Genomic DNA, 25,305 nt, shown 5'->3' with positions numbered 1-25,305 from the left:
TTATGTTTATGCAATGGGAACGCTAGGGGGAACGTTTGGATGAATTCTTATTCTGGAAAAATACTTCAAACTATTTCACTGATTATGGCTCAGTAGGGTTATTTCTATTTAAAGGACAGACATTTTTATTTTTCAAAAGTTATCATCTCTGAAATATCTACTATTTGTATTAAATAATGCAATGTATATGTTGGATTGGTTTATAGAAACCCAAACTGTAGTTTTGTAGCATGCAATTTTATGCTTATTGTCACTCTTACAGCAAGCATCCATAGACATTATTAGTGAATTTGATTTGTATTTTGGAAGGGGAAACAAATTACTTCTCCATCTTCCAAACTGGTTCTGGAATCACAAATGTGGATGCATACTTCCACAAGTGCACACTATTTCCCTAAAAAAAAAAATATCTTGTCATTGTGTGATACACATGATGGGAGAAATGATCACTAACTTACTGATAGGGCATGGGAAGATTAAGTGAAAGTCCCAGGTGTAACGCCCCCTTTCCAACTAATTTCCACCTGGAAACCATGAATGTGACCTTATGGGAAATAGGTTATTTTCAGATATAATCAAGTTAAGACAAAGTCATACAGGAATAAGCTGGTTCCTCAATCCATTAGCTGACATCCTTATAAGGAGAGGGAGGTTTGGAGACAGAGACCAAAGGGAAGAAGACCATGATCTGGCAGAGGCAGAGATTGGAGTGATGCAACTATAAGACAACTGGAAGGATGGCCGACAACCACCAGAATGTGGAAAAGAATCATGCGATAGATTCTTTCGTAGAACGTTCAGAGGGAGTGTGATTCAATGGACACCTTGATCTCAAACTTCTAGCCTCCTGAACTGTGAGAGAATAAATTTCTTGTGTTTTAAGCCCCAGCCTGTGGTAATCTGTAACAGCATCACTGTTGTCATTGTTTAGTCAGTAAAGTGAAAGTGAAGATCGCTCAGTCGTGGCTGGCTCTGCGACCCGATGGGCTACACAGTCCATGGAATTCTCCAGGCCAGAATACTGGAGTGGGTAGCCTTTCCCTTCTCCAGGAGATCTTTCCAACCCAGGGATCGAACCCAGGTCTCCCGCATTGCAGGCGGATTCTTTACCAGCTGAGCTACCAGGGAAGCCCAAGAATATCCCTTCTCCAGTGGATCTTCCCTACCCAGGAATTGAACTGGGGTCTCTTGCATTGCAGGCAGATTCTTTACCAACTGAGCTATGAGGGAAGCCCCTAAGTCATGTCCAACTCTTTTAAGACCCCATGAACTATAACCCGCCAGGTTTCTCTGTTCATGGGATTTCCCAGGCAAGAATACTGGAGTGGGTTGCCATTCTCTCCTCCAGGGGGATCTTCCCAACGCTGCATTGGCAGGTGGGCTTTTTACCCACTGGGTCATCAGGGAAGCCTGCATCCCTAGGAAGCTTAACAATCCAGGGTTACATAGATAGTGAACAGTAGGTACATGGATGCAGTTAGGCTTTTCTGAACTCTAGACACCTCAGTGCCTCCCTATGAGTGCCTCTTCTCCCAGTTACTCTCACTATCTTCAGTAAAAATAAGTTATGGAAATCATTACCTTTGGGATTTATGGCATTTTATGTTTTGCATGCTAAGTCGCTTCAGTCATGTCTGACTCTCTAGGACCCTATGGACTGTAGCCTGCCAGGCTCCTCTGTCCATGGGATTCTCCAGGTAAGAATACTGAAGTGGGTTGCCATGCCCTCTTCCAGGGAATCTTCCCTCATTTTGTTTTAGGGTGTTGTAATTGTGGGGAGGTAGGTAACAGACTAGAATTTTAAGAGGACTGCAGTATAAAAATCCCACAGATGTTGTCCAGAGGCAAAACTTGCTCTATTGGGTAATCCATATCGTGTAGAGAACATGTTCCTCCTCTCTGGTTTCCCCAACTGAGACTATCTCAAAACAGAGCTGTAATGAGCACTTTTCTAATCTCTGCTGGTAGCCTATGATACGATTATGATAATGATGATGATAAACACTTATTAAGCACTCACAGAGTGAGGTTTTACTTGTTCAAAACTCATAAAAAACCTGGTCCCCACTGTCATAGTGTTTAATCCTAGTATCAGCACAGTGTGGGAGTTGGCACTTTATGGTCAGTTAATGCTTTGTGCTGATCTGCTTGGACAATGGACCACAATCCTTCACACTTCCAAATTTCTTTCGTGCATTCTTCTGCTGTCTCAGTGCCTGCCTCCACTGCCTGCCCCCCACTGCCAAAATAAGCTCAGTGTGCTTGGAGACCATAAAACAAGATAGATTCTGCGTCCCCTGCCTTCTTCAGCAGACAGGTGACAGGCTGTCTGGGGAAGCACCTCTCGTAGATGGACTGGGCGCTGCAGCACAGCAGACCAGGATGAGAGCAGCCTGGCCTGGACAGAGGGCGCTGCTCACTGAAGCAGCGGGAAAGTGTCTTGCATCCATCAACAGGCTCACAGATCAGAGACTCGCGGCCCAAAGAGCTTCGGGGCTTATAAAAAGTTCACGTTGCTTTTAAAAAATGTTTTTGTATAAAATCAAGAAACCCAGATGTTATGGACTACATGTTTGTGTTCCCCCCCCCCACCGCCCACCCAAAAAAAAAAAAAATCCATCATGTTGAAAATTTAAAAAAAAAAGATAGATTCTTGAAAATTTGGAATCACCATAATCATCAAAATACTTCGAGCCCACTTTTGTCACCAACTTACTGATCACCAATTTATTGATGGGAAAACTGAGGAGTGGGCATATTAAGTGACATTCCCAGGAGCAGTGGGCTGAATGGTGCTCCTTCCTTCAAATTCATGTCTACCTGGAACCTGTGAATGTGACCTTATTTGGAAATAGAGTGTTTACAGATGTAATAAAGTCTAGATAAAGTCACACTGGATTAGGTGTGTTGCTTTGGTTGTTCTGAATTAGTGGGGTTTTATAGGCTTCCTTGGTTCTAGATTTCCTTGTTATGGTTCATTTAAGCTGGAAGCTAAATTAGTCCTGTTATGAGGACCAGCTGGTGATAGCCTCAGAACCACATAGAGTTGGAAAGGACCACAAAAGCATGTTGAGCCATTTGCTTTAGGGTCTCTAAGCTATCATTGTTTCCATTTTACAGATGAAATAATTGAAGACAGTTTCAGTGATCTAATAAAGTTAATATATTTAGTTAGTAGCAGATAATATCCAACATTTTTGAGTATTTTGTATGTGTCAGGCATTGTGCTAATTATTTTATGTGTACAACCTCATTTAATTTACACAATAATCTTATGAAGTATCTAATTTTAAAGAAGAGAAAACCAAGACACAGAGAGATTGAGTAATTTGACCAGGGCAGTACTGCTAGTAAGTATCAGAATCAAGTATCTGCATATACATGGTGTGGGTACTGCTGTGACTCCAGAAAGTCTGATGCCAGACCCTATGCATTTAATCATCAAGTTATATTGTTTAAAGGTCAGAGTGAAAATCAGGTCCTCTTGCCTTGGTGGTTTAGAGAAGTGTTTCCCAACAATTGTACAGGGTCTATGACTTTGTATATGTGTCAAGTATTATCTGTAGACTTAAAAATGTGATCATCTAATATTTTAAGTTAATATTGGTTTTGCTTGGATATACTGTACAGTCATTTAAAAGCATTATTGAATTAAGAGTGGCTTCTTGTCATGATTCATTTTATTAAATCAGTGACTATTAAAAAAGAACAATCCTCTTTTGGGGGAGTCTGAAATATTTGGATCTGAGAAGGCATCCTTATATTCATAACGAAGATTGCGAACCATGGTAGAGTAAAAAGAAAGCTCAATTCGGAGTCAGGTGGACCTGGGTTTGAGTCTTGCTTCTGTTTACTTCCTGATTGAGTGACCTTGGGCGAGTCCCTTAAATATTAACTTCAGTTTCCTCATCTGTAAAATGATATTCTATAATTTATCTCAGGATATTGTTGGGAGCCTCAGATGCAACAGTGTATGTGAAAGTCTTTTATAAAAAACTAGAGTTCTATAGGTATCTAAGGCAGCCATTATTATTCTTCTTTGATACTCAAGGGATCAAATTTGGTCCTGGATACTTCCTTACATTCACTTTTCCTGTGGTCTTTCGGTATACTTTTTAATTATATATACAAAAAAAAGCTTCTGTCAATATTGCAATGCTAAGAAACAGGTCAATTTCCAAGAAAATAGCATCTACCCCTGGAATGAGCTTACTCCACTTTCTAGTCATGCCTGGAATAGCATCCTTTGTGAGATGAAAATTTTAGGTGGCAGAGAGGAGAAGATGGCATTCCAGCTCTACTGTGGGGTTGACTTCATCCTTCCTCTTCGAGTAGGTCAAAGTTATTACATCGTTTTTTTTTTTTTTTCTAGGCTAGGAACTAGGGTTAGAAGAGTGGAGTTCAGCTAAAGAGAAGGGGAATGATTTCTGTCTCTTCCACCCGTGTCTCTCCTTTCCTAGATTTCTAATATATTTGGAGGGGGGCAGTATTTATTCAAGCATAATTCCAAAAGAACGGACCAGATCCATATCTGGCCTTTCTGAGTGACATGAAAACTTTTCTCAGGTCTACTGAGTACAGATATCATTGTGAAGTGGCTAGCCAAGGGACATTGGTGAATCCAAGGGCCCTGGTGAAGTTATGTCTGGATGAGAGCAGGGACCTCAGTTACAGCCATGAATCTGTTTTAGTGTGACTTTGTCACTGCTATGACGTTCCATTTCCCTTTTGAGCCTAGTCATTTGTAACGGCTGAGATGCTCCAAGGCTTAGCATGAAAGGTTGCCTCAGCTTCTGGAGCTAGAGCTGTGCTGCCACCACCTGGAGTTGAAGGGGATTTCAACAGCAATTCTCAGCTCACTCCCAGGAGCCAGTCAACTACAGACAGAATGAATGTTCAATCTGCTCTCATGTCTGAGAAAAAAAAAAAAACCTTTTCTCTGGAAGCTTCTTGATTCTTTAGGAGTTGCTTGATTGTGGAATGGGGTTTGGTTTCTAAACTATGGAATGTAATTTACAAGGTTGGAAGTAATGAATCTTTAAACAGGCTTCTTATACTCTTCACCAGCTACAGCTATCCATTATGATTCATGAAACAGTACATTAGTAACCTAGGTCTGACCAGTGCTAGGGCATAATTAATTTTGTGGCCCAATTGCACTTCCACTCTTTTTGCTAACCTCTTCTCTGAGGACATACAGGTATCAAGGGAGCCTGAGCACCTCCTTATCAATTACACGAGGAACCCACAGTCAGTGCTTTACAAGACCTGGGAAGTATGGCAAGTTGATTGGCTATCTTATCATCAACCTTTATTGAGAACCTTGTCACTTATCTCCTTGGTTCCATCTATACTGCAATTTGGGTGCCACCATAGTCCATCCTCGTGACAGGCTTCAGTTGTGAGTCTTGGCAGAAGATGAACTTATGTGCTTGATCTGCTACATTCTTTGTTGTCAAGGAGAGAGGAGAGGTTACCTCATTACTGATAAGTGAAACCCAGTGCAAGATGGGGAGGTCTTATAGAAAGGCCTTATAGAACTCCTTTGGAGTTCAGAGGACTTCTTTCAGTCCTCTGAACTTTGCAGTTGGTCCACATGTCAGGCCTAAAGCAATTGTGTAGGTAGTAGCAAGAGAGCTATCATTTGCTGGATCCACTCTCAAAGTCAGACTTGCTTTATGTTCACATGGAAGAGGTTGTATTGGTCATCTGGCTGCTTTTAGACACATTTAATTTTCATTATGTCAAGGAAGGGCTTAAAGAAAAATGTCATAGGCTTAGAACACATCATACTTTTGGTGTAGTCATGAGATCTGAAAGTGGTGGAAATTATGGGAGTACACAGGAGAGTTCCAGGATCTTCTGTCCCCAAGAATGTGCAAAACATAGCAATATGAGGTTTTACAGATATACTGTCAGGATTCCCAGAATTAATCATTTTCATTTTTACCAGTAGGTCTTATATTAGCCTCTGGCTCCTGGTCTTTTCCTTAGACTGTGTAACCTTTTGACAAAGTTCTTAACTGCTTTTGCTGAAACTTTCCTGTTCTAATCGCTAGCAAATATCTTGAAGAAAATCAAGTTTGCTCAACAGGCCATCTCTTCGCATTTAGTGAATTCTTATCAATGTAGACTGCCTTAGTTGGTTTTTAGATCTCATATTAAATGTTACTTTTACAGAGAGGCCTTTCCTGACCTTCTGTTTTAAAATTAGTTTCTCCAACCTCCCATTTGGTACAGTAAGAAAACATTCTCTAGAGTCAGGCATTCATTCCTTGGCTCCGTGGCTCTGTCCACCACTAGCAATGTTACCTAAGACAAGTTACTTGGCTTCTCTGCATCTCAGTTTCCTAGTAAAATAGGCATAATAATAGTACATACTTCATAGGGTTGTTGTGAAGATTAGTTATAAAGCATAAAGCATTTAGAACAGTGCCTGGCTATCATCATCATCATCCTCACTATAATTTCAGACCATGTTTGTGTCTTTCATATCACTTATTATAACTTTAAGTTGTTGTAGGTGTTAGTCTTTTTTTTAGTCTCTCTGTTCCACTATTCTGAAAGTTATATGAGGGCAGAAACCACATTTGTACTTGCTTTTTCATTCTCCTTTTCTCAGTGCCCAGCACAAAGTAGGAGCTCAATAGGTACATGTAAATCCATGGCTAATTCATATCAATGTATAACAAAAACTACTGTAATGATGTAAAGTAATTAGCCTCCAACTAATAAAAATTAAAAAAAAAATAATTCAAGTATCCCTTTCCTCCAAGCTCTTATTATCATAAAATCTTTCTGTAATAAGAAGATTCCCAGATCTCAATCAATGGAAAACTATATCTCAAGGAACATTTGCTACAAACAAACATGCCGGGGCAACACGTTCCAGTCTTCTTTGTCAATCTCTTTCTTTTTATTATTGCCTTTGCCTTTCCAGATATTTACAACTAGATCTACTATTGAGACCCATTTCTAGGTCTAGACCCAGAGCCTATGTCAATCATCCGAACTATAACTAAGGCTAAGTGATTGAAGGTATGGGGATTTTGAAGGTACACACAATGAAATAATTTAAACGTACTGTGAAAATTGTAAAGACTCTATCCTAACATGATGTGTATTAGCAATGTACCCTAGATGACTATGTAGCCTCCAAGTCATAGATCCTACTCACTGTACCCTCTGTCATAGTCAGATCTCTTGGAATCAACTAAAGACTCCACCTGTGCTTTTTACCTGGAATCATCTGCTGATGGATGTATCCTGTCCTTTTCTTCCCTGAAATATTTTGGGCCTTCATGAATTCCTTGGAAACAATGCCTTGGACATCCATCTACCATTGCTGATACTAGCCTCCTCTGACTCGCAATACCTCTGGTCTCAGTGTTGCCACCCATTCTCAGTCTGGATGCTGAACTCACTGTAGTTATATTGCCTTGGTATGTGTTGTATTGGAATTTGGCTTGTGTAAGAACCATGGAGCGCATGTGTGCTGAGTCGGTTCAGTCATGTCAAGACTCTTTGTGACCCTATGGACTGTAGCCCATCAGGCTCCTCTGTCCACGGGATTCTCCAGGCAGGAATACTGGATTGAGTTGCCATGCCCTCCTCAGGGGATCTTCCTGACGCATGGATCAAACCCATGTCTCTTGTGTCTCCTGAATTGGCAGACTGATTATCACTAGCACCACCTGGGAAGCCCAAATGTGGGTAAACTAGAGGAAGGAAGACAAAGCCAACCTGATTTATTTTCAAGTGAACCATGAATCATGTAAATGATACTTAGTTGCTAACTCTTTCAAAAGCCTTTGATGACTCCACTGGCCTCCATTATAAGGTTTCTAATTCTTCATGCTAGCAATTAAGGCCCTGCACAGTAGCCTCTACCTAACTGTCTAACCTCAACTCCCATTACTCCACTACATAAAATTTCAAGATCCTTGAAGGCAGAGGCTTTCTCTTCTTTACTAGTAGCCTGGCACTCTATGTCTGGCACACTGTGGTGCTCAGTATGTATAACAGCTAAAAATTATTGAGTTCTTTACTCTGGGCTACGCATGTAAAACATGAGCTATTTACAGTTGTCACCTCACTTTACAAGCATCATCTTATGTAATCCTGCCAACTAATGAAATAGATACTATACTAATTTAACAAATGTCACCCAGCTAGGGAAATGGTACAACAAGGATTTGATTCCAGATCTGTTTATCCCCAGAGCTTGTGGCATTAATAACTACACCTTTTTACTTCAATGGTGTCTGTATAATAAATATTTGAGCCAAACTATACTCTTGTTTGGGCTTCCCTGGTGGTTCAGAGGTTAAAGCATCTGCCTGGAATGTGGGAGACCCCGGTTCGATCCCTGAGTTGGGAAGATCCCCTGGAGAAGGAAATGGCAACCCACTCCAGTACTCTTGCCTGGAGAATCCCATGGAGGGAGAAGCCTGGTAGGCTACAGTCCATGGGGTCGCAAAGAGTCGGACACGACTGAGCGACTTCACTTTCTTTTTTTCTTTTCATACTCTTGTTTGGGTTTCCCTGGTCGCTCAGACATTAAAGAATCAGCCTGCTAATGCAGGAGACCCAGGTTTGAGCCCTGGGTTGGGAAGATCCCCTGGCAAAGGGAATGGAACCCACTTCAGTATTCTTGCCTGGAGAATTCCATGGACAGAGGAGACTGGAAGGCACATAGTGTCTCAAAGAGTTGGATATGGCTCAGCAACTAACACTTTCATTATTTTTCATACTCTTGTTTGCCAAACACGACAAACTAACTGCAGCTTATGTGCTTTTACAAGCACCTTTTCCCTCAACTGAAAGACTTCCCCCACAGTTTCTAGGTCTTTAGCCACTCCTTGGGACTTAGGTTATTTCAATGCTAAGTACTTATGTTTGGATACCTGATAAATGCTTCCTTGTATGTGTAGTTCTACTTTATGATACTCATAGCTAGACCCTAAGCCCTTGGAGGGGAGGATTCACATCTTACACTGTTAAGTATTCTCAGCCTTAAGCATCAAGTATAGGAACTTAGATCAACTAAGTAATATTTCCTATTGGTGACTTCTTAAATGGGGATGAAAAAACAAATTGAAGTAAGGGTCATGATTAATTATAGCTGGCAAGAGATCTATATTATATAAGGATGTATCAAAACATTAAAGTCCTTTCATGTGCAAATATTAGTTCCTGGGATGAGAAAGTGAAGGGACAGGGAAGAAATAGTTAGTCATCATCATAACCATTGTCCTTACAAGTACATCTGCTTCAGAGGTTGAATTATCCTGTTATGACTTTCTTAGACCAATTTATGTCTATCTTAGACCAATCTATGGCAACTTCCAGAAATCAGAAATTAGTTGCATAGGTTGGACATAATTATTTTTGCATTTGTGGAGTAATTTACATTTAGAAAACTGTTTTAAAATAATTGTAATGTTCACAGCAGATCAAACAAGCCTGAACAGGAAACCTGGGAGGGCCTTCAAAGACTTCCTGATGACCAGGGACTGCCTATGGTAGGAAATCTTTGGTTAAACTCTATGTAGATCTCTTTTTCTCAAGAGAGGATCAGGTTCATTGATCTCCATGTTCCAAAGCTGTTCATGAACCCTGCTGTTCTGGATGTGTGACAGCTATTTATTTCTCAGGAAAAAGGGAACTAAATTAAGCATCTTTATTTTACTCTCCTTGGCTAGAAAAATGTAATACTATATTGGAACAGATTAATGGTTCATTAAGTAATATTCAGAACCATGAGTTATAAAAGAAGAGAGGCCCGTGTATGAATCTTCTCTGATGTATAAGAAAATACGGTGCACTGGGAAGACCCAGAGGGAACTGGTGGAGAGGGAGGTGGGAGGGGGGACCGGGATGGGGAATACATGTAAATCCATGGCTAATTCATTTCAATGTATGACAAAAACTACTGTAATGATGTAAAGTAATTAGCCTCCAACTAATAAAAATAATAAAAAAAAAGAATCAGAAAAAAAAATAAAAAAGATAATCATCTGAAGGTATCATTTCTATTTTACAAAAAAAAAAAAAAAAGAAAGAAAATACGTGAAATTCAAAGTTGGGAATTTTTTTCTGACTTTGGTAGGTCAGAGGTTAAAACCTCTGCTGGGGTTTTAACCTGGTGATTTCACAAACTGAGATCAAGTATGTCACTCCATTAAAAAATACATACATATATATATGCATACATATACATATTTTAAATATATATATAAATACATGTAAAGTCATGTCATTATGTATAATTCTCTTTACATTCTATTCTCTTTACATTAGGAGAAAAGGTCCATGGAAGATGTCTCCATATACATTAACACCAAAGAGAGAGACTATCTAAAATTTTCTTCCCCCAGATAGCCCTGATCTCTGCTATGGAGCACGGAATTTGATTACCTTGCTAGTGTTCACTTACATTGCATGACTAACAAAATTATTAATAGCTATAAAAGTATTCAAGTCTTTAAAGATGCAGTTGCTAGGCTTCTCTCAATGGTCTCTCGCAGCAGCAAATTCTAAGCTGATAAGTTGCACGCAGATTTTAATTTTAAATGTATTTTCCATTAATTTAATTGAATCCATTCTTGCTTTTCTGCAACGGCACCAAGAATCAGAAGGGCATTCCTGTCTCTCCCACCACACCTCCATGGATGGAAGAAATCAGACCTGGATTTTCTCACTTGTCATCGTCAGGCTGAGCCTGTCTTTTTCGCTTTATGGTTTCTTTTTGAATGACCCTGCTCTTGACCCAGGGCATGCAATCTGAGAGCTGTATGGGGGTGGAGTGTGGGGAGGATGTTCTGGAGCTCAGCAGAGATGGATCCCAGGGGTACAATGACTTACCAGCCCCTTTGTGATTGTTGCCAAAATGCCTTCCTGTTTTCAAAAGTGTTTTGCCCCTTGCTCTTTTGTTTTGCTGTGCTAGGAGACTGCAGTTCTGGTTTTGCTAGGGACCAAAATCTGCTGTTTCAAGGAAATGCATCTGTTTGCTTTGGTGGGTGACTTGAGAGAGGGAATGTTTCCACCCTCCCTCCCCAACCTCCTTGTTACCCCACCCCAACTTGAACTCCAATGGCTGGCTCATCATCTTACAAAGCATTGATTTTAGAAACTCACTATTTGCTTTTGATTGTTTGGCTGGGGTTGCAACGAAGTCATTGATAGATCTCATTTTGACCTATCATCCTGTCCACTCTTTTTGGTCAGCCTTCCAGAACTGATTGCCTCTTTCCCCAAATGAAATTGCAGAGCCAGATGGCAAGGCTTTCTCAAGTTCCACTGTTGGCTAGGACAGAGAACACAGAGAGCTGCCTGGGCCTCAAGCTAGGCCAGCTCCCCTCCAAGACTGTTAGTTCTCTTATCAGCCTGTCGTTAGGTGCAAGACTTAACTTGATCACTGCTGCTTAGGCAGCTATCCCTGAGTGGATAATTCCTGGTACTGATGTTACTGCATTTTGTGATCTTTGCTGAAAGGGACCAGCCCAGCTCAGTCCAGCTGATGTCTTCTGTGATACAGGACACCATCTTTCTCTACCCCTCCCAGCTTTTGGAAGAAAGGTCATTGGTTCTCTCTCACCGTCCTGAACCCAGCTGCAGGCAATAGACACAAATTAACACGTGTTCCCTCCTCAAGTCCAGCGCACCAGTATGCAAACTCTTGGACCCCATATGGGGATGCTTTCCAGGCTGGTAAGCGATTGTTTTCTTCTCATTCAAAAAAGGTGAATAACTTCTCTGTTGCTAAAATGATTGTTCTGTCACTTCTGCTCTATCTGTCCCCTTTGTGTTGCTCTCTCTGCTTCCTACTTGGATCTCCATCTTTCAGTTTACTCTCCACTGCCCCAGGGCTTGTCAACCTGAACAGATATTGTGCATTGTGTTGTTAGTGGAATACATGACATGCCTTTGGTACTTACATTGCTAGCCCAGGTAATGTAACTGCAGTTGTCAAACCAGTAGTTCTTCATGTTTATTAGTTGTCTTTCTTTCCTTCTTAAGTTGACATTAAACCAACCAGTAAGTTTCCTAGTTCAGTGACAAATTATTCAGTGGAGCAGCTGGAACTCTCAGGGAGCTACACAAGGCTTCTTCTGATTTCTGGGAGAAGTTTTGGAGGAACCAAGAACAACCCCAGGCTCAGCCTGGTGATCTAGGACTAAAGAATGTAGAACAGGTCAGGGGTCTTCGTTGAAATAATCTTTTGCCCAAGATAACTAGAGAAACCCAGGAAGCTGGCTCATCAGATTTTTTGTACTCCTATTTTTACCAGCTGTCTGCCTATTACTGTTTATTTGAACTTAAGGCAAAAGGGCTTTCCTAACATGGAGTTCACACATCTATCCCAGCTCCATCACCATCCATCTCCAAGTCTTGAAAGATCTGATTTGCTTTTTTTCCAGTCCTGTGGACATCTCCAAAACCAGGCAACCAGATAGATTATTGTTTTTGTTTTTGTTTTTTTTTAGTTTGGAAAGCTTGTCTTTAAAACCTATCCTGTAAGGCTGATAGTTTAGTCAGGGGTCCTTCAGCACTCATCGACCATTCTTTTCAATAATATTTCTGCTTCTTTCCATGATCCACTTGACACACTCGAGAAATAGCAGAAGAGCTTTTGAGAGAAGTCTAGGCTGTGAGTCAAAAGCCAAGCTTGCATCTGGAGCTTTAACCTAGGGAGTTACACATGGTATAGGGGTTCCTAGGATCTGTCTACTGGGTTGCAGTACTAAAATGTGGGAGTAGCAGTGAAAAAAAAATGCTTTGGCCTAACAGAAAGCATCCCCAGTCTGTACATTTTCAATTATCTCCTCTTTTTAGCATTCAGTTCATATTTCAGTTGGTTTTTGAGGTCTCTTACTTAGTGATGTTTTTTTTTCCCCAAGTTGTCAAGAAAGCACTTTCTCTGGTGGTAGTAGGGGTGTGGAATATCACTCTCACCCTCCTCCTCGGGATGAGAGAATCAGTGGTGGGAAGGCTGGGCATGATCTGACCAGAATGCCTTTGAAGGGAGACCTTTCTGTTTTCAAAACTGCTAGTGGTGGGGAACAATAACAGTTGGTATGAGTTTGCACCTAGGAAAATAGTGTTTGGGACCCACTTGGAGAGAATTCATATGAAAAGGTTCAGGCAATAATGCTGTGAGCACAAATGGTGCTGTCAAAACATTATAGGTAGTCACTGCAGAATAGTACAGAAGGTGTTAGAGAGTAGTGTCATTTATTGAAATGTATCTGCTGATTTAGCTTTTGCTAACTAAATGGTCCCCACAATGTGTGTTTATATAAGGACCAGTTGTGAGTGTTCTAGCAGCAGGAGTTTGACCCTGTAGGAAGTGCCATTCCTAATGAGAGGGGATAAGCATGGAAGGGACTTGGGCATAATCTGTTCAGTTATGCTGGCCTCATCAAAATGGGAAGACTTGGAGTGATTAATAGATTTCTGTCTCTTTTTCACTACTGTCCCTACCTCTCTTGTGTTTCTTGGAAAAGGCAAGCATCAGGGTCATGATGAACAATTTTAGCACTTAAAGAACACTTTCTCTCTCTGCTGTTTGTTTTTCCTGCTACAACTCCCTGGCTGTCACTATTATCCTTTGTCACAAAAAAAAGTGGGGATTGGGAGGAAGAGAGAGGAAAAAATACAAGGGATTCAAAGACTTTTCTTGGCCCCCTTCTCTCTTTTTTTTTTTTTTTCAGGGTTATCTTTTTTTTTTTTTTTGGATTTTTCTTTTTTTTTTTTTATTAGTTGGAGGCTAATTACTTTACATCATTACAGTAGTTTTTGTCATACATTGAAATGAATTAGCCATGGATTTACATGTATTCCCCATCCCAGTCCCCCCTCCCACCTCCCTCTCCACCCGATCCCTCTGGGTCTTCCCAGTGCGCCAGGCCCGAGCACTTGTCTCATGTACCCAACCTGGGCTGGTTATCTGTTTCACCCTAGATAATATACATGTTTCAATGCTTTTCTCTTGAAACATCCCACCCTCGCCTTCTCCCAGAGTCCACAAGTCTGTTCTATACATCTGAGTCTCTTTTTCTGTTTTGCATATAGGGTTATCGTTACCATCTTTCTAAAGTCCATATATATGTGTTAGTATACTGTAATGGTCTTTATCTTTCTGGCTTACTTCGCTCTGTATAATGTGGCCCCCTTCTCTTGTCTTCCTGGTATTGTAGAAGGGTCATAAACAGCATCCAGGATGGTGGAAATGCACCCTATCCATGCCCAGTAGTCATACATCCCTTGCTGCTCCTCTTAAGGCCTTTCCTTATGATGCCTGGGAGCATGTGTGTCTGTTTAAGTGTGTGTGTGTGTGTGTGTGTGTGTGTGTATGTGTGTGTGTTTGTGTGTGGTGGGTGGTGGTTCACTAGAAGTTGGCAATCACTTTGGGCAGAAGGGACAGAATTTTAGGAAGCTGTAGCTAGCTGTATGTAATTCTATAGCTCATAGAAGTACACACTGCTCTTAAATTAATCAATTGCATTTAAAACATCACAAGGGCAAGACCATCTTAAGAAGAAAAAAGTTCTCAGTCCCTAACACAATGCTGGGCACACAGCCAACACTAGTTGATTTCACAAGGGAAGTGGTTGAGTTTTGTGTAACGAGGTCATCTTAGAAAATCGTTGAACTGCTCTGCAAGTCTACTTCCACATCTGCAAAGTCATTTTACCTCCCAGGGCTATTGTAAAGATGAAATAAGACAATGACTTTATCAAGGACACTTTTCAGCTTTGTGCTGTTATTTCCATTTTCATTCTTTCATTCTCTCTATTCTAGGCATTATAACCTAAGTAAGAAGATTATATGTGCAGGCTGGAAAAGTTTGACTTTGGCAATTTTTTTAAATCAAGGTTTTCTTTCCAAGAGAACCTCATCAGGTCAAATTGGTTGAGTAGAATGGGATGCCCATGAGATGCAACAGAATCCAAGCTAGAAGATGATCCAGTTTTCTGCAGCAGGGGCATTGGGGGCTAGAGGGAAGAGAGTGAGAATGAAGTTATTTGAAGGCTGATCTCTTTGGAGCTTGAAGCAAACATTTAAAAAACACATTTCAGAAAGATCCTTCAAACTTGTCAGTGCTACAGTCCTCATATGCTAGTATTTTCGTTTGCACCATCAACTTTAACCTTTTTGAATAAAACCTTTTTACCTTATCCTTGTCAATGTAGGGACACCAATTGTCCTCATCTATCAGATTAATTTAAATATAAGGCTTTCCCTACTTTATTATTCCATTGCCATTCAGCATTATTTCAGTAGCATGACTGAAACCTTAAAGATTAATAAAAAATTCCTTACCACTTTCATTCTTGCCTCAGTGACCCAAAGAGCTACCATGGCCCAGAGAGCTGGCTTCCTCCACATAGCAATGGCCCAGAGAGCTTGCCCTGGGCTGCACAGCAATGTAGTTGATAACCAGGGGCTTCTGCTGCTGCTAAGTCACATCAGTTTTGTCCAACTCTGTGTGACCCCATAGACGGCAGCCCACCAGGCTGCCGTCCCTGGGATTCTACAGGCAAGAATACTGGAGTGGGCTGCCATTTCCTTCTCCAGTGCATGAAAGTGAAAAGTGAAAGTGAAGCCGCTCAGTCGTGTCCCGTGTCCGACTCTTCGCGACCTCATGGACTGCAGCCTACCAGGCTCCTCTGTCCATGGGATTTTCCAGGCAAGAGTACTGGAGTGGGGTGCCATTGCCTTCTCCGATACCCAGGGGAACCTAGTGTTTTTTCAGCAAAGGTTGGATCAAAAATACTGAGGACGGTCGCTAGATGTCCCTCTTGTGTCTCTAAAGAGGCTGAAGAGGCGGGGCTCACTTCAGGATTGAAGGGAACCTAAGACTGAGAGAACTTTCTTTTTGTTTTCATTATCTACACCCAGAACTGTTTTTATTCAATTAATAAATTCCTGATCGTGAAGGTGTTTTTGGCTACTCACTTAGTAGCATTGTTAGAGTACGATGATCAAGTGTGTTTATTAGCAAAAATTGTTGAAGTGTAATGATAACGTGCGTCTATTAGCAAAAAATACATTCTGAGAGCAAACGGTGGCGGCGGCATTACGGTTATCTGTAGAAGTAGACTAGGGGCATGGAAGAACTATTTTTTGGAGGGGAGGTGTCACTATCACTTTGAGCTTGCGGGTGATGAGAAGAAAGGAAAGCAGAGGTACACGCCCCAGCCTGCCTTGGCACCTGGTTTTCATAAAAGCGGTTTAGTATAGCTGGGAGTACTTCGGTTGCTCGACTTGGAAAGGCGGGGAGCATTGAGTGTGAACAGCGAGCAGGACCCAGGGATCCCCGTGCGATCTCCGTAGCAAAGCGAGCGCATTTGTCTTTGCAAATACAGAACATGTCTTCATAATGTGGTTGCAATTACAAAGGTAATGACATTGTACATGGATTGAATTCTCTTATTTATCTTTTAAAGACAGCAGACTATAAACATTCTATTAGCATTCCCCAAGGTAAGAGGTCCTCAGCCCTCTTGTGTGCATCTTTCAGATGCCACGGCAATGATAATCATTTTACCTGAGTAATTCTTCCATTTCTTGTTACCTGGGGGATTGTTAATGGCCGAGACCACTTCTCAGACTCTTTGCTCCCGCTCAGTCAAGCCGGGGAGGCGCCAGTTTACTTTTATTGATCAGTGGGTTCCTGACAGCCTTCACCACAAGGAAGCAGCATCATCCTTTTTTAACTTAAAGGAGAACAGATCGCCTTAAAGTTTACAGCTAAAGCTTCTAAGAATTGCATGCAAACATTTTAGCATGCTGCTAATTGTTCTGTTTAAATAGTCCAAGCAATATTTTAGAATGTTACCAAATGCCAAACTCATATCCCATGATCAGATAGCAACCCATTTCAAATGCCTTTTTAGGCCGTTTTAATTAGACCGAGATGCATAATGAAAGGTAAATAACTGTGGTAAATCAAATGGAGCCCTTCTTTGCGGAGCCTGTGAGGTGCGTCCGCGTTGCCTGCCATGTTGTCGCTCTCCTCCGGCAGGGTCTGCGGAAAAGCAGGCGGGCCACTCGGCTCCCTCGAGTCACAACTCTGTTGTTCACCTGCACCTCTAAATGACCAAATTAAATGATATTCATTGCAGATGCTTCGATTTTCTCCTAGATGTTTTGGGCTGAATTGCATCCTAATGTGAGAGAGTGAAACGACCCCCACGCGGAAAGCAGATCAAGCTCTTTGAGCCCTCCCCTTGGTCTCAGATGTACGTTGGGGCGGGGAGGGGGGGTCTCAACCTCAATCCCAGAATAATTCTTTTATGAGGGAGAAAGCTGTCTTCTTCTTCCTCCTGCCAAAGTAAAGGCCGCTAAACTAGCTCCTCTTGGAAAGAGAAATATTTTTTAAAAGCAACTAGGCTGTTCTCTGCAAAAACATGGCAGTTTTGAGAAAACCTATTATGTGTTCAAATGCCTTTTCCCCTTGTTAAATGTTTTTTAAAGGACAAAAGTGAGTCTCATTTTAAGCACACAGGCTCGGGCCAGTGTCTCTGGGTTAATTATGAATTTGCTCACCCAAGACTCCCAAATATCCAAGACGATTCACTCAGAAGGGAGATGCACTCTTTCAAGAATTGTGAATTTAGAAGCCAGTCCCCCTCCACCCCCAATCTATGATGAAAAAAAACAAAACATCCCAACTTGTTCGGAGAAGTACTTTTGATTTTTCCAGCCCGTGACCTTAATTAAGAGATTCAGGACGGGGCAGGGAGGAGTCCCCCTCTGTCCCCAGGGCGCCTTCAGTCCAGAAGGAAAGCCGAGTTTGATATCAATCCCGGCCACGCCGGCCTCCCGCTTCTCAGCACCGCCGCACGCCAGCCACCGTCGCCACCACCGCCAGAGAGAAGCTGGCAGCCCCCTGGGACTGAGGCCTCGCAGGAAAGCTGGGGCGCCCCGCACATCGGCGCCGGCTCCAGCTGCCGGCGACCAACGTAGACTGCGCACCAGCTCCGCAGCTCCCGCTGGGCTCGCGGCTCTCCTAGCTTTGCACGGTGCAGCGGCGTCCGCCCACCCGCTCTTCTCAAACGTACAGTTTATTTATAGGGAGCTAAATTCTCCAATGGGGTTGGGTGAGGGGCAGCGAAATGTGTCCAGCCCTTTGGGTGGCTCAGTCCCTGCGCCACAGATCCCATTTGATTAACAGACAACAGACAAGAGCGAACCGAACCCGATCAGGGACCCTGCTTGGGCCGGGGGTGGGGGCTCGCAGGTCTGCTCGGGAAGGAGGGATAGGGGTGACGGTCCGGGAGGATGGCTGCCGCGGCTGTTAGCTGAAGAGTCACTGGCCAAGAGCCGGATGAATGACCACGTCTGGGTCGCTTTCTCCTTCCCTTTCTTCCTTCCACTACCCGAGAAGAAAGAGAAACTGACAGACAAACCTAGGGCGAAGAGACAAAGAGGGCGGGAGGAGGGGAGAGAACGAATATGAATATGAATATTATATTCAAAATATGAAGATATGTGAGGGAGATAAACAAGAGAATCAAATCCTCATCTCTCCTGCAATCTCTACAAACACGAGAGGCGTGCAGTTCCTGGGAAGGCTCAACTGCTGCTCCAGCACATCCCTCGACTTGCTCCACCCTGCCTTCTAGCCCCTGCTGGGCCTGCCTGGCCTCCCAGACTGCTGCCTTGGCTCGGCGGGCCGGGGTACCACTTGGTCCCGCCAATGTGTAAGTTTCCGGCTGGCCCCGCCCCCTCCCGCGCATTGGCCCCGCCCCAATGCCGGGCCCGCTTGGCTGAGCGCTGATTGGCCAGTGCCTGGCGTAGCCTGTCTCAGCAGCTCCGGCTCTCTCCTGCTCTCTCCAGACTACACGGCCAGTAGTTTGCGGCATCGGCAGGAGCAGCAGCAGCAGCAGTAGCGGCGGCGGCGGCAGGTTCAGAGGGGAGACGGACAAGCGGGCACAGACGGCAGCACGGCTCCCGCGCACCATCCCTTGCTTGCCTGGGGGTCACTGGCACCTGCGTCCCTAGCCCGGCGCGGGCCCTTGGCGCGTTGCGCTCCGTGGCATTCCGGCTGAGAGGATTCATCGGAGATCCGAAACCTCCCACCCCTGCTCTCTCACACTCCCCACTCACACTCCTCGCACCATACACTCACTCTTCCTTTCTCTCATACATTCACCCACAGCCAAAGACAGAAAGAGAAAGCGTGATAGACCTCCCATGTCCGCGAGCGCCGGGGAGGGTGTGAGCCCAACGCAGCTCGGCCAGCGCCTCTCCAGGAGGATGGAATCAAGAAGCTCCCGCAAGTAAACTTTGGCGGCGACATAACCGTCGACCGTGGCAGCTGCTGAGGCGGACCCCAGCGACATGCGATTGAGCTAGGAGGGCTTCCTCCCCTGGCAGCGGCGGCCCTCGGAGCGACACCCCAGTCCAGACCGAGGGAGGAGGAGAAGCCCCTGGTACCAGCGGCGGCGGCCCCGCCTCTCCTGGCCGGTACTGTTGTTGCTTTCCCTACCTTCCTCCCCATTCCCACCCCCCCCGCCCCCCCCTCCCCCCGGCCATTGGAAAGACCGGACTTTTATTTTCTTGGACAAATTTCCATCGGCCCGTTTTCACAAACTTGACGTGGAGACTCGGGCTGCATTGGTAACTTTAATTTCCGAGACGCAGAAGTCCGCAGTCCAGCTGCTCAGTGGGGGTGACTCCGTGTCCACCTCCGATCCTGGACACACGCGCCCCTCAAGCCTTCTGAAGCCAACCACAGTACAAGGGAGCAAGCTCTGGTCTTGGCAGCCTCTATCCCCTCCCCCGTCTTCTGCGGGCTGGAGGACTGCCATCCCGCTCAGCCGGATACTCTGAAGGCTGCGGCGCTTGACAGCAATTCAAACTCCCTCCTGCACCTCCCTTTCTCCCCAACAGGCCTCGAAAAGGCCAGCGTGGGCCCCCAGGATCCCAGAGGGTGCGTTCCAGGCGGATCCTGTCTCTGCAGTGAGCCAGGAGCACTGGGGGTAGATCCTTGCGCATGCCAGGTGCACAGACAGCGTGCTCACCAGCCCCAGTGCCTGTGCGCCGCGGCGGGTCCGGCACTGCCTGAGAGGCTGTACCCGCACTGCACTCCCCGCCTTCGCCTCCAGTGCGGTCCGGACATAGCAGCGCGTCGATCCGGCTTCTCAGACGCGGTTCCACCCGCAACCCTGCACCGCTTCGGCCAGTCGCGCCGGGCTAACTTTGAAGGGGGAAAACTGAATAGCCGGGCTGGAGGGAGGGGGCTCGGGGCCGCACGGCGCTCCTTCGGCCCCTCGGAGCCCCCGGGCCCCGCGAGAGCCCCCGCCGGGTCCGCCGCAACTTCAGCATTGGAGCCGGCGCGGGTCTCCCCCCCGCGCCGCCGGGCCGCCCTGGGCGGGACTCCTCCCGCGGCCTCTGGGGCCCCGGGGTGCGCGCAACAGGCGGCCCGAGTCGGCGGGAAGCTGGAGCGCCGGCGGCGTCGGTCTCGGAGGGGTGTGGAGAGGCGAGGCCAGGCAGAGCCCCGCGCAGCCATGGAGTCACTCCTGCTGCCGGTGCTACTGCTGTTGGCTGTGCTATGGACACAGGCGGCCGCCCTCATTAACCTCAAGTACTCGGTAGAAGAGGAGCAGCGCGCCGGGACGGTGATCGCCAATGTGGCCAAGGACGCGCGCGAGGCGGGCTTCGCACTGGACCCACGGCAGGCCTCTGCCTTCCGTGTGGTGTCCAACTCGGCTCCGCACCTGGTGGACATCAACCCCAGCTCGGGCTTGTTGGTCACCAAGCAGAAGATCGACCGTGACCTGCTGTGCCGCCAGAGCCCCAAGTGCATCATCTCACTCGAGGTCATGTCCAGCTCAATGGAGATTTGCGTGATTAAGGTGGAGATCAAGGACCTTAATGACAACGCTCCCAGCTTCCCGGCGGCACAGATTGAGTTGGAGATCTCGGAGGCGGCCAGCCCCGGCACGCGCATCCCGCTGGACAGCGCTTATGATCCGGACTCGGGCAGTTTCGGCGTGCAGACCTATGAGCTGACTCCGAATGAGCTATTTGGCCTGGAGATCAAGACTCGCGGTGACGGCTCACGCTTCGCCGAACTCGTGGTGGAGAAGAGTCTGGATCGCGAGACGCAGTCGCACTACAGCTTTCGCATCACTGCGCTCGACGGCGGCGACCCGCCGCACCTGGGCACTGTTGGCCTCAGCATCAAAGTGACCGATTCCAATGACAACAACCCGGTGTTTGGCGAGTCCACCTATTCAGTGAGCGTGCCAGAGAACTCACCTCCCAACACTCCCGTCATTCGTCTCAACGCTACTGACCCAGACGAAGGCACCAATGGCCAGGTGGTCTACTCATTTTACGGCTACGTCAATGACCGCACTAGAGAGCTCTTCCAGATCGACCCACACAGCGGCCTGGTCACCGTCACCGGTGCCCTAGACTATGAAGAGGGCCACGTTTATGAACTGGACGTGCAGGCCAAGGATCTGGGGCCCAACTCCATCCCGGCACACTGCAAGGTCACCGTCAGCGTTCTGGACACCAACGACAACCCGCCGGTCATCAACCTGCTGTCGGTTAACAGCGAGCTGGTGGAGGTGAGCGAGAGCGCCCCCCCGGGCTACGTGATTGCACTAGTGCGGGTGTCTGATCGAGACTCTGGCCTCAATGGGCGCGTGCAGTGCCGTTTGCTGGGCAACGTGCCCTTTCGGCTGCAGGAGTACGAGAGCTTCTCCACTATCCTGGTGGACGGACGCCTGGACCGCGAGCAGCATGACCAGTACAACCTTACCATCCAGGCGCGCGACGGCGGCGTGCCCATGCTGCAGAGTGCCAAGTCCTTTACCGTGCGCATCACGGACGAGAACGACAACCACCCGCACTTCTCCAAGCCCTACTACCAGGTCATTGTGCAGGAAAACAACACACCCGGTGCCTATCTGCTCTCGGTGTCGGCCCGAGACCCCGACCTGGGTCTCAATGGCAGTGTTTCCTATCAGATCGTGCCGTCACAGGTGCGAGACATGCCTGTCTTCACCTATGTCTCCATCAACCCCAACTCAGGTGATATCTATGCGCTGCGATCCTTCAACCATGAGCAGACCAAGGCATTTGAATTCAAGGTGCTGGCCAAGGACGGCGGCCTGCCCTCGCTGCAGAGCAATGCCACTGTTCGGGTTATCATCCTCGACGTCAATGACAATACCCCAGTCATCACCGCCCCACCGCTGATCAACGGCACTGCGGAAGTCTACATCCCCCGCAACTCGGGCATAGGCTACCTGGTGACAGTTGTCAAAGCAGATGACTACGACGAGGGCGAGAACGGCCGGGTCACCTATGACATGACAGAGGGCGACCGCGGTTTCTTTGAAATAGACCAGATCAATGGCGAGGTCAGAACCACTCGCACCTTCAGCGAGAGCTCCAAGGCTTCCTACGAGCTTATTGTGGTGGCCCACGACCACGGCAAGACGTCTCTTTCTGCCTCTGCGCTCGTCCTAATCTACCTGTCCCCTGCTCTCGACGCCCAAGAATCAATGGGCTCAGTGAACTTGTCCCTGATTTTCATTATCGCCCTGGGCTCCATTGCTGGAATCCTCTTTGTCACTATGATCTTCGTGGCGATCAAGTGCAAGAGAGACAACAAAGAGATCCGGACCTACAACTGCAGGTAGAGCCAACTTTTTCTTTCTTTCCCTCTTTGTCTTGGGTGAATAAGGTGTATCTGTGTCTCTGTGTGAAAATCCCAATGCTTTTGTTTCCTATTTAAATGCATGCATCCTACTTACAGCAGCTTCTTTTGGGAGGTAGGGGGAGTTTGTGTTAGCCAGAGTTGATCAATTCTTTTGATCTGACAATTTGCTGGAAGACAACCATTTACTGTTTGAATGGATTCTGTCACATAAGATGATGAGCAGAAAAGCAATTATCATTTTAAAATTTGCACAGCTGTCTCCATAAAGTTATGGCAGGAAAAAATTTAAGGAGAAAGAGAGATTTTGAGAGAGAGAGACTTGAGAGAAAGAGAGGTTGATTTTTGACAAAACCTTGAAGTACCACAACTTGATTTGGGGGCTGTAGAGTTTTGGAGACAAGTACTGAAAGGAAAGGGAGTGCTGGCAGCTGCCCTGTCCTGCGTAGAGAGAAACTCTGAAGAGAGCCTGTGAGTGGTTTCTTAGAAAACCTTAGAGTGGGGGGAAGAGAGAACAGGAGTATGTGGGGAAGCAGGTGATTAGAGTTTTTTTTTTTTTTTTTTTTTTAGTGTGTTCTTGGCTTGTTTTGTATCCAGTCCGTAAACATCTTGCTATGTGAAGTGAAATTCTACTAGTCATCTATATGTTTTCAAATATCTGGTTGTTGGGTAGATACCAAACATCCCAATGAGGGACAGGACTTTTGCATCCAGATGTTTCACTAAAAATAGCAATCTTCTGGAGTTGATGGTTCTTTCCGCTAATATGGAACTCTGTTGTGGTACTAAGAGCTGGTCCCTACCAGTGGATGTCACTATGGGCTGTTTTGTTAGTTTCCCTTGCAATGTGTGCAGGGTATGTGTGTGGTATGAGTGAGAGAGAGAGTGGTGGGGGAAGGAGGATGAGGGGAGGGGAAGGTGGAGAGAGAGAAGGAGAAGAAATTTGGAAACCGGAATAACACATAGTAATTTAAAAAAAAAATTTCCTGATCAGCACTTTGGAGGGTCTTGCTGACCCTCCTTACAATATCCAATTTAGGATAGTACATGGAATTTTTTTTTCCAGCAGTGTCTCATCGAAACAGTTGAAAAAAAGTTGTTTCTTTAGTTTGCTGATAATGAATGATGCTGCTATTTCCAATGAAGGTGTGTGTGTGTGTGCTTTCAACACACCTACACATCCAGTATGTCTTTTGTGCCATCTGTGCTTGCATGTTAATCAGTCAAAATATGTTCCTGTAGGTCTGATTTGTATTTGACACCAACTGAAATTCACACTTCTGTGAATCAGAGCCCCCTGAATATGTAACAGTCATGCAATTATTGTTTCCCTTTTACTATTCTCTGCGTTACACAAGTTAGTAGACAAATGCTAACCACACATGAATATCAATCAGGTACCATAAAAGAGCAGCTGCAATGCCTCATAAATGCTTTAATCCTGTTACTAGTGAAATAGCCATGACTTTTCTTTCCTTCAGCTCCGAGTCATTTCAGATGAGAGAAATGGAAATTAATATTGCTCTTACCTTTGCAACCTGTGACTGCCAGTGGCAATTTTTATAGGAGAAAAATGTGTGGGTCTATAAAATTTTATTTATATGGAGATAATGATAGAGGGGACTCTTTTAAAGCCATTTCCTCAGCATAAAGTAAACGCATAAGACCCTTACTTGATGAAAAAGAAATCAGCTTGAAATAAAGATATTGAAGGCTATGCCACCTCTTGGTGATGTATGACTTGAAGTGAGAGCTCTTTCTGAGAGCTTGCCAGGGAGATCATTAAACAGGGAGGAGAGCGTTTGAATTGGTGGGGGGGGGGGGGAAGCAAATCTCAGTGCTCTCCAACTTCACTCATATGTGTATTTTATAAAGAGCTCTGTTTCCTGCCCTGGTTTGGGATTAATGAAGTAGTTTAATTAAATAATTGATCAATACAGAAAGGGGTCGCAATGAATGCTTCAGCTGAATAATTGGACCGGGCATTGCCAAACTTACCCATCGTGGGTAAATGAAATGATTAGAACTATCCATTGATTTTAAACAGATTAGAAAAGAAAATCAACCCCAGTCCTGGGTTTTTGGGATTCTATCTGCTCCCAAGCCCAGGTAGCATCAGCTTGCCCTCACTGCAAGTATGCCTGAGCACAGAGTGTAAGGGTGAGGGTGACACAACTGCCCAGGTGTAGGAAGATCCTGGGGACAGAGCAAGAATGGGCCTCTGGAGATATGCAATCTTCCCATCTGCTCAGACTTTTTCGAAACATAAAGTTCAAGAGCTTCTCTTTCTAGGTATTAAGCAGAGGTTTCTTCTTCTCAGCCTCTGCAGAACCTCTTCCTGAAATGAATTCATTTATGAGACTTGCAAGATGATCTGCACTTGCTGCTTGAATTGGGCTCCCTTTTGTACTCAGACAGTTAGCTTTGTCGAGAGAGAATACAAGCACAGTCTTCTCCCTTGTAAAGATAAACCTGTATTATTTATTAACCCAATTGTTTTGCTGATTATTGCTCAGAAATGGAATTTACAGACAATAAGCTGAATCATCATATGCAAAGTAATAAATGACTTTGAGAATCTGGCTACATTTAAATGTATTTTTTTGGACAACTCT

The 25,305-nt window shown here is 45.2% G+C and overlaps 1 protein-coding gene across 1 annotated transcript in view; it reads left to right on the top strand.

The window, feature by feature from the left end:
- Positions 1-18,859: 18,859 nt before the first annotated feature.
- Positions 18,860-25,305, top strand: part of PCDH19 (protocadherin 19) — a 125,665-nt gene continuing 119,219 nt past the window's right edge. The window contains exon 1 of the mRNA XM_020876580.2: positions 18,860-22,669. Within this exon, the coding sequence (XP_020732239.2) occupies positions 20,523-22,669 (2,147 nt within the window). The 5' untranslated portion in view covers positions 18,860-20,522. The remainder of the gene's footprint in view (positions 22,670-25,305) is intronic.

This window comes from Odocoileus virginianus, chromosome X, assembly GCF_023699985.2.
Source record: "Odocoileus virginianus isolate 20LAN1187 ecotype Illinois chromosome X, Ovbor_1.2, whole genome shotgun sequence".
In the NCBI taxonomy this organism is placed as follows: Eukaryota; Metazoa; Chordata; class Mammalia; order Artiodactyla; family Cervidae; genus Odocoileus; species Odocoileus virginianus.
The sequence above is the reverse complement of the archived record's forward strand: the minus strand, read 5'-3'. Positions and strand labels throughout refer to the sequence as shown.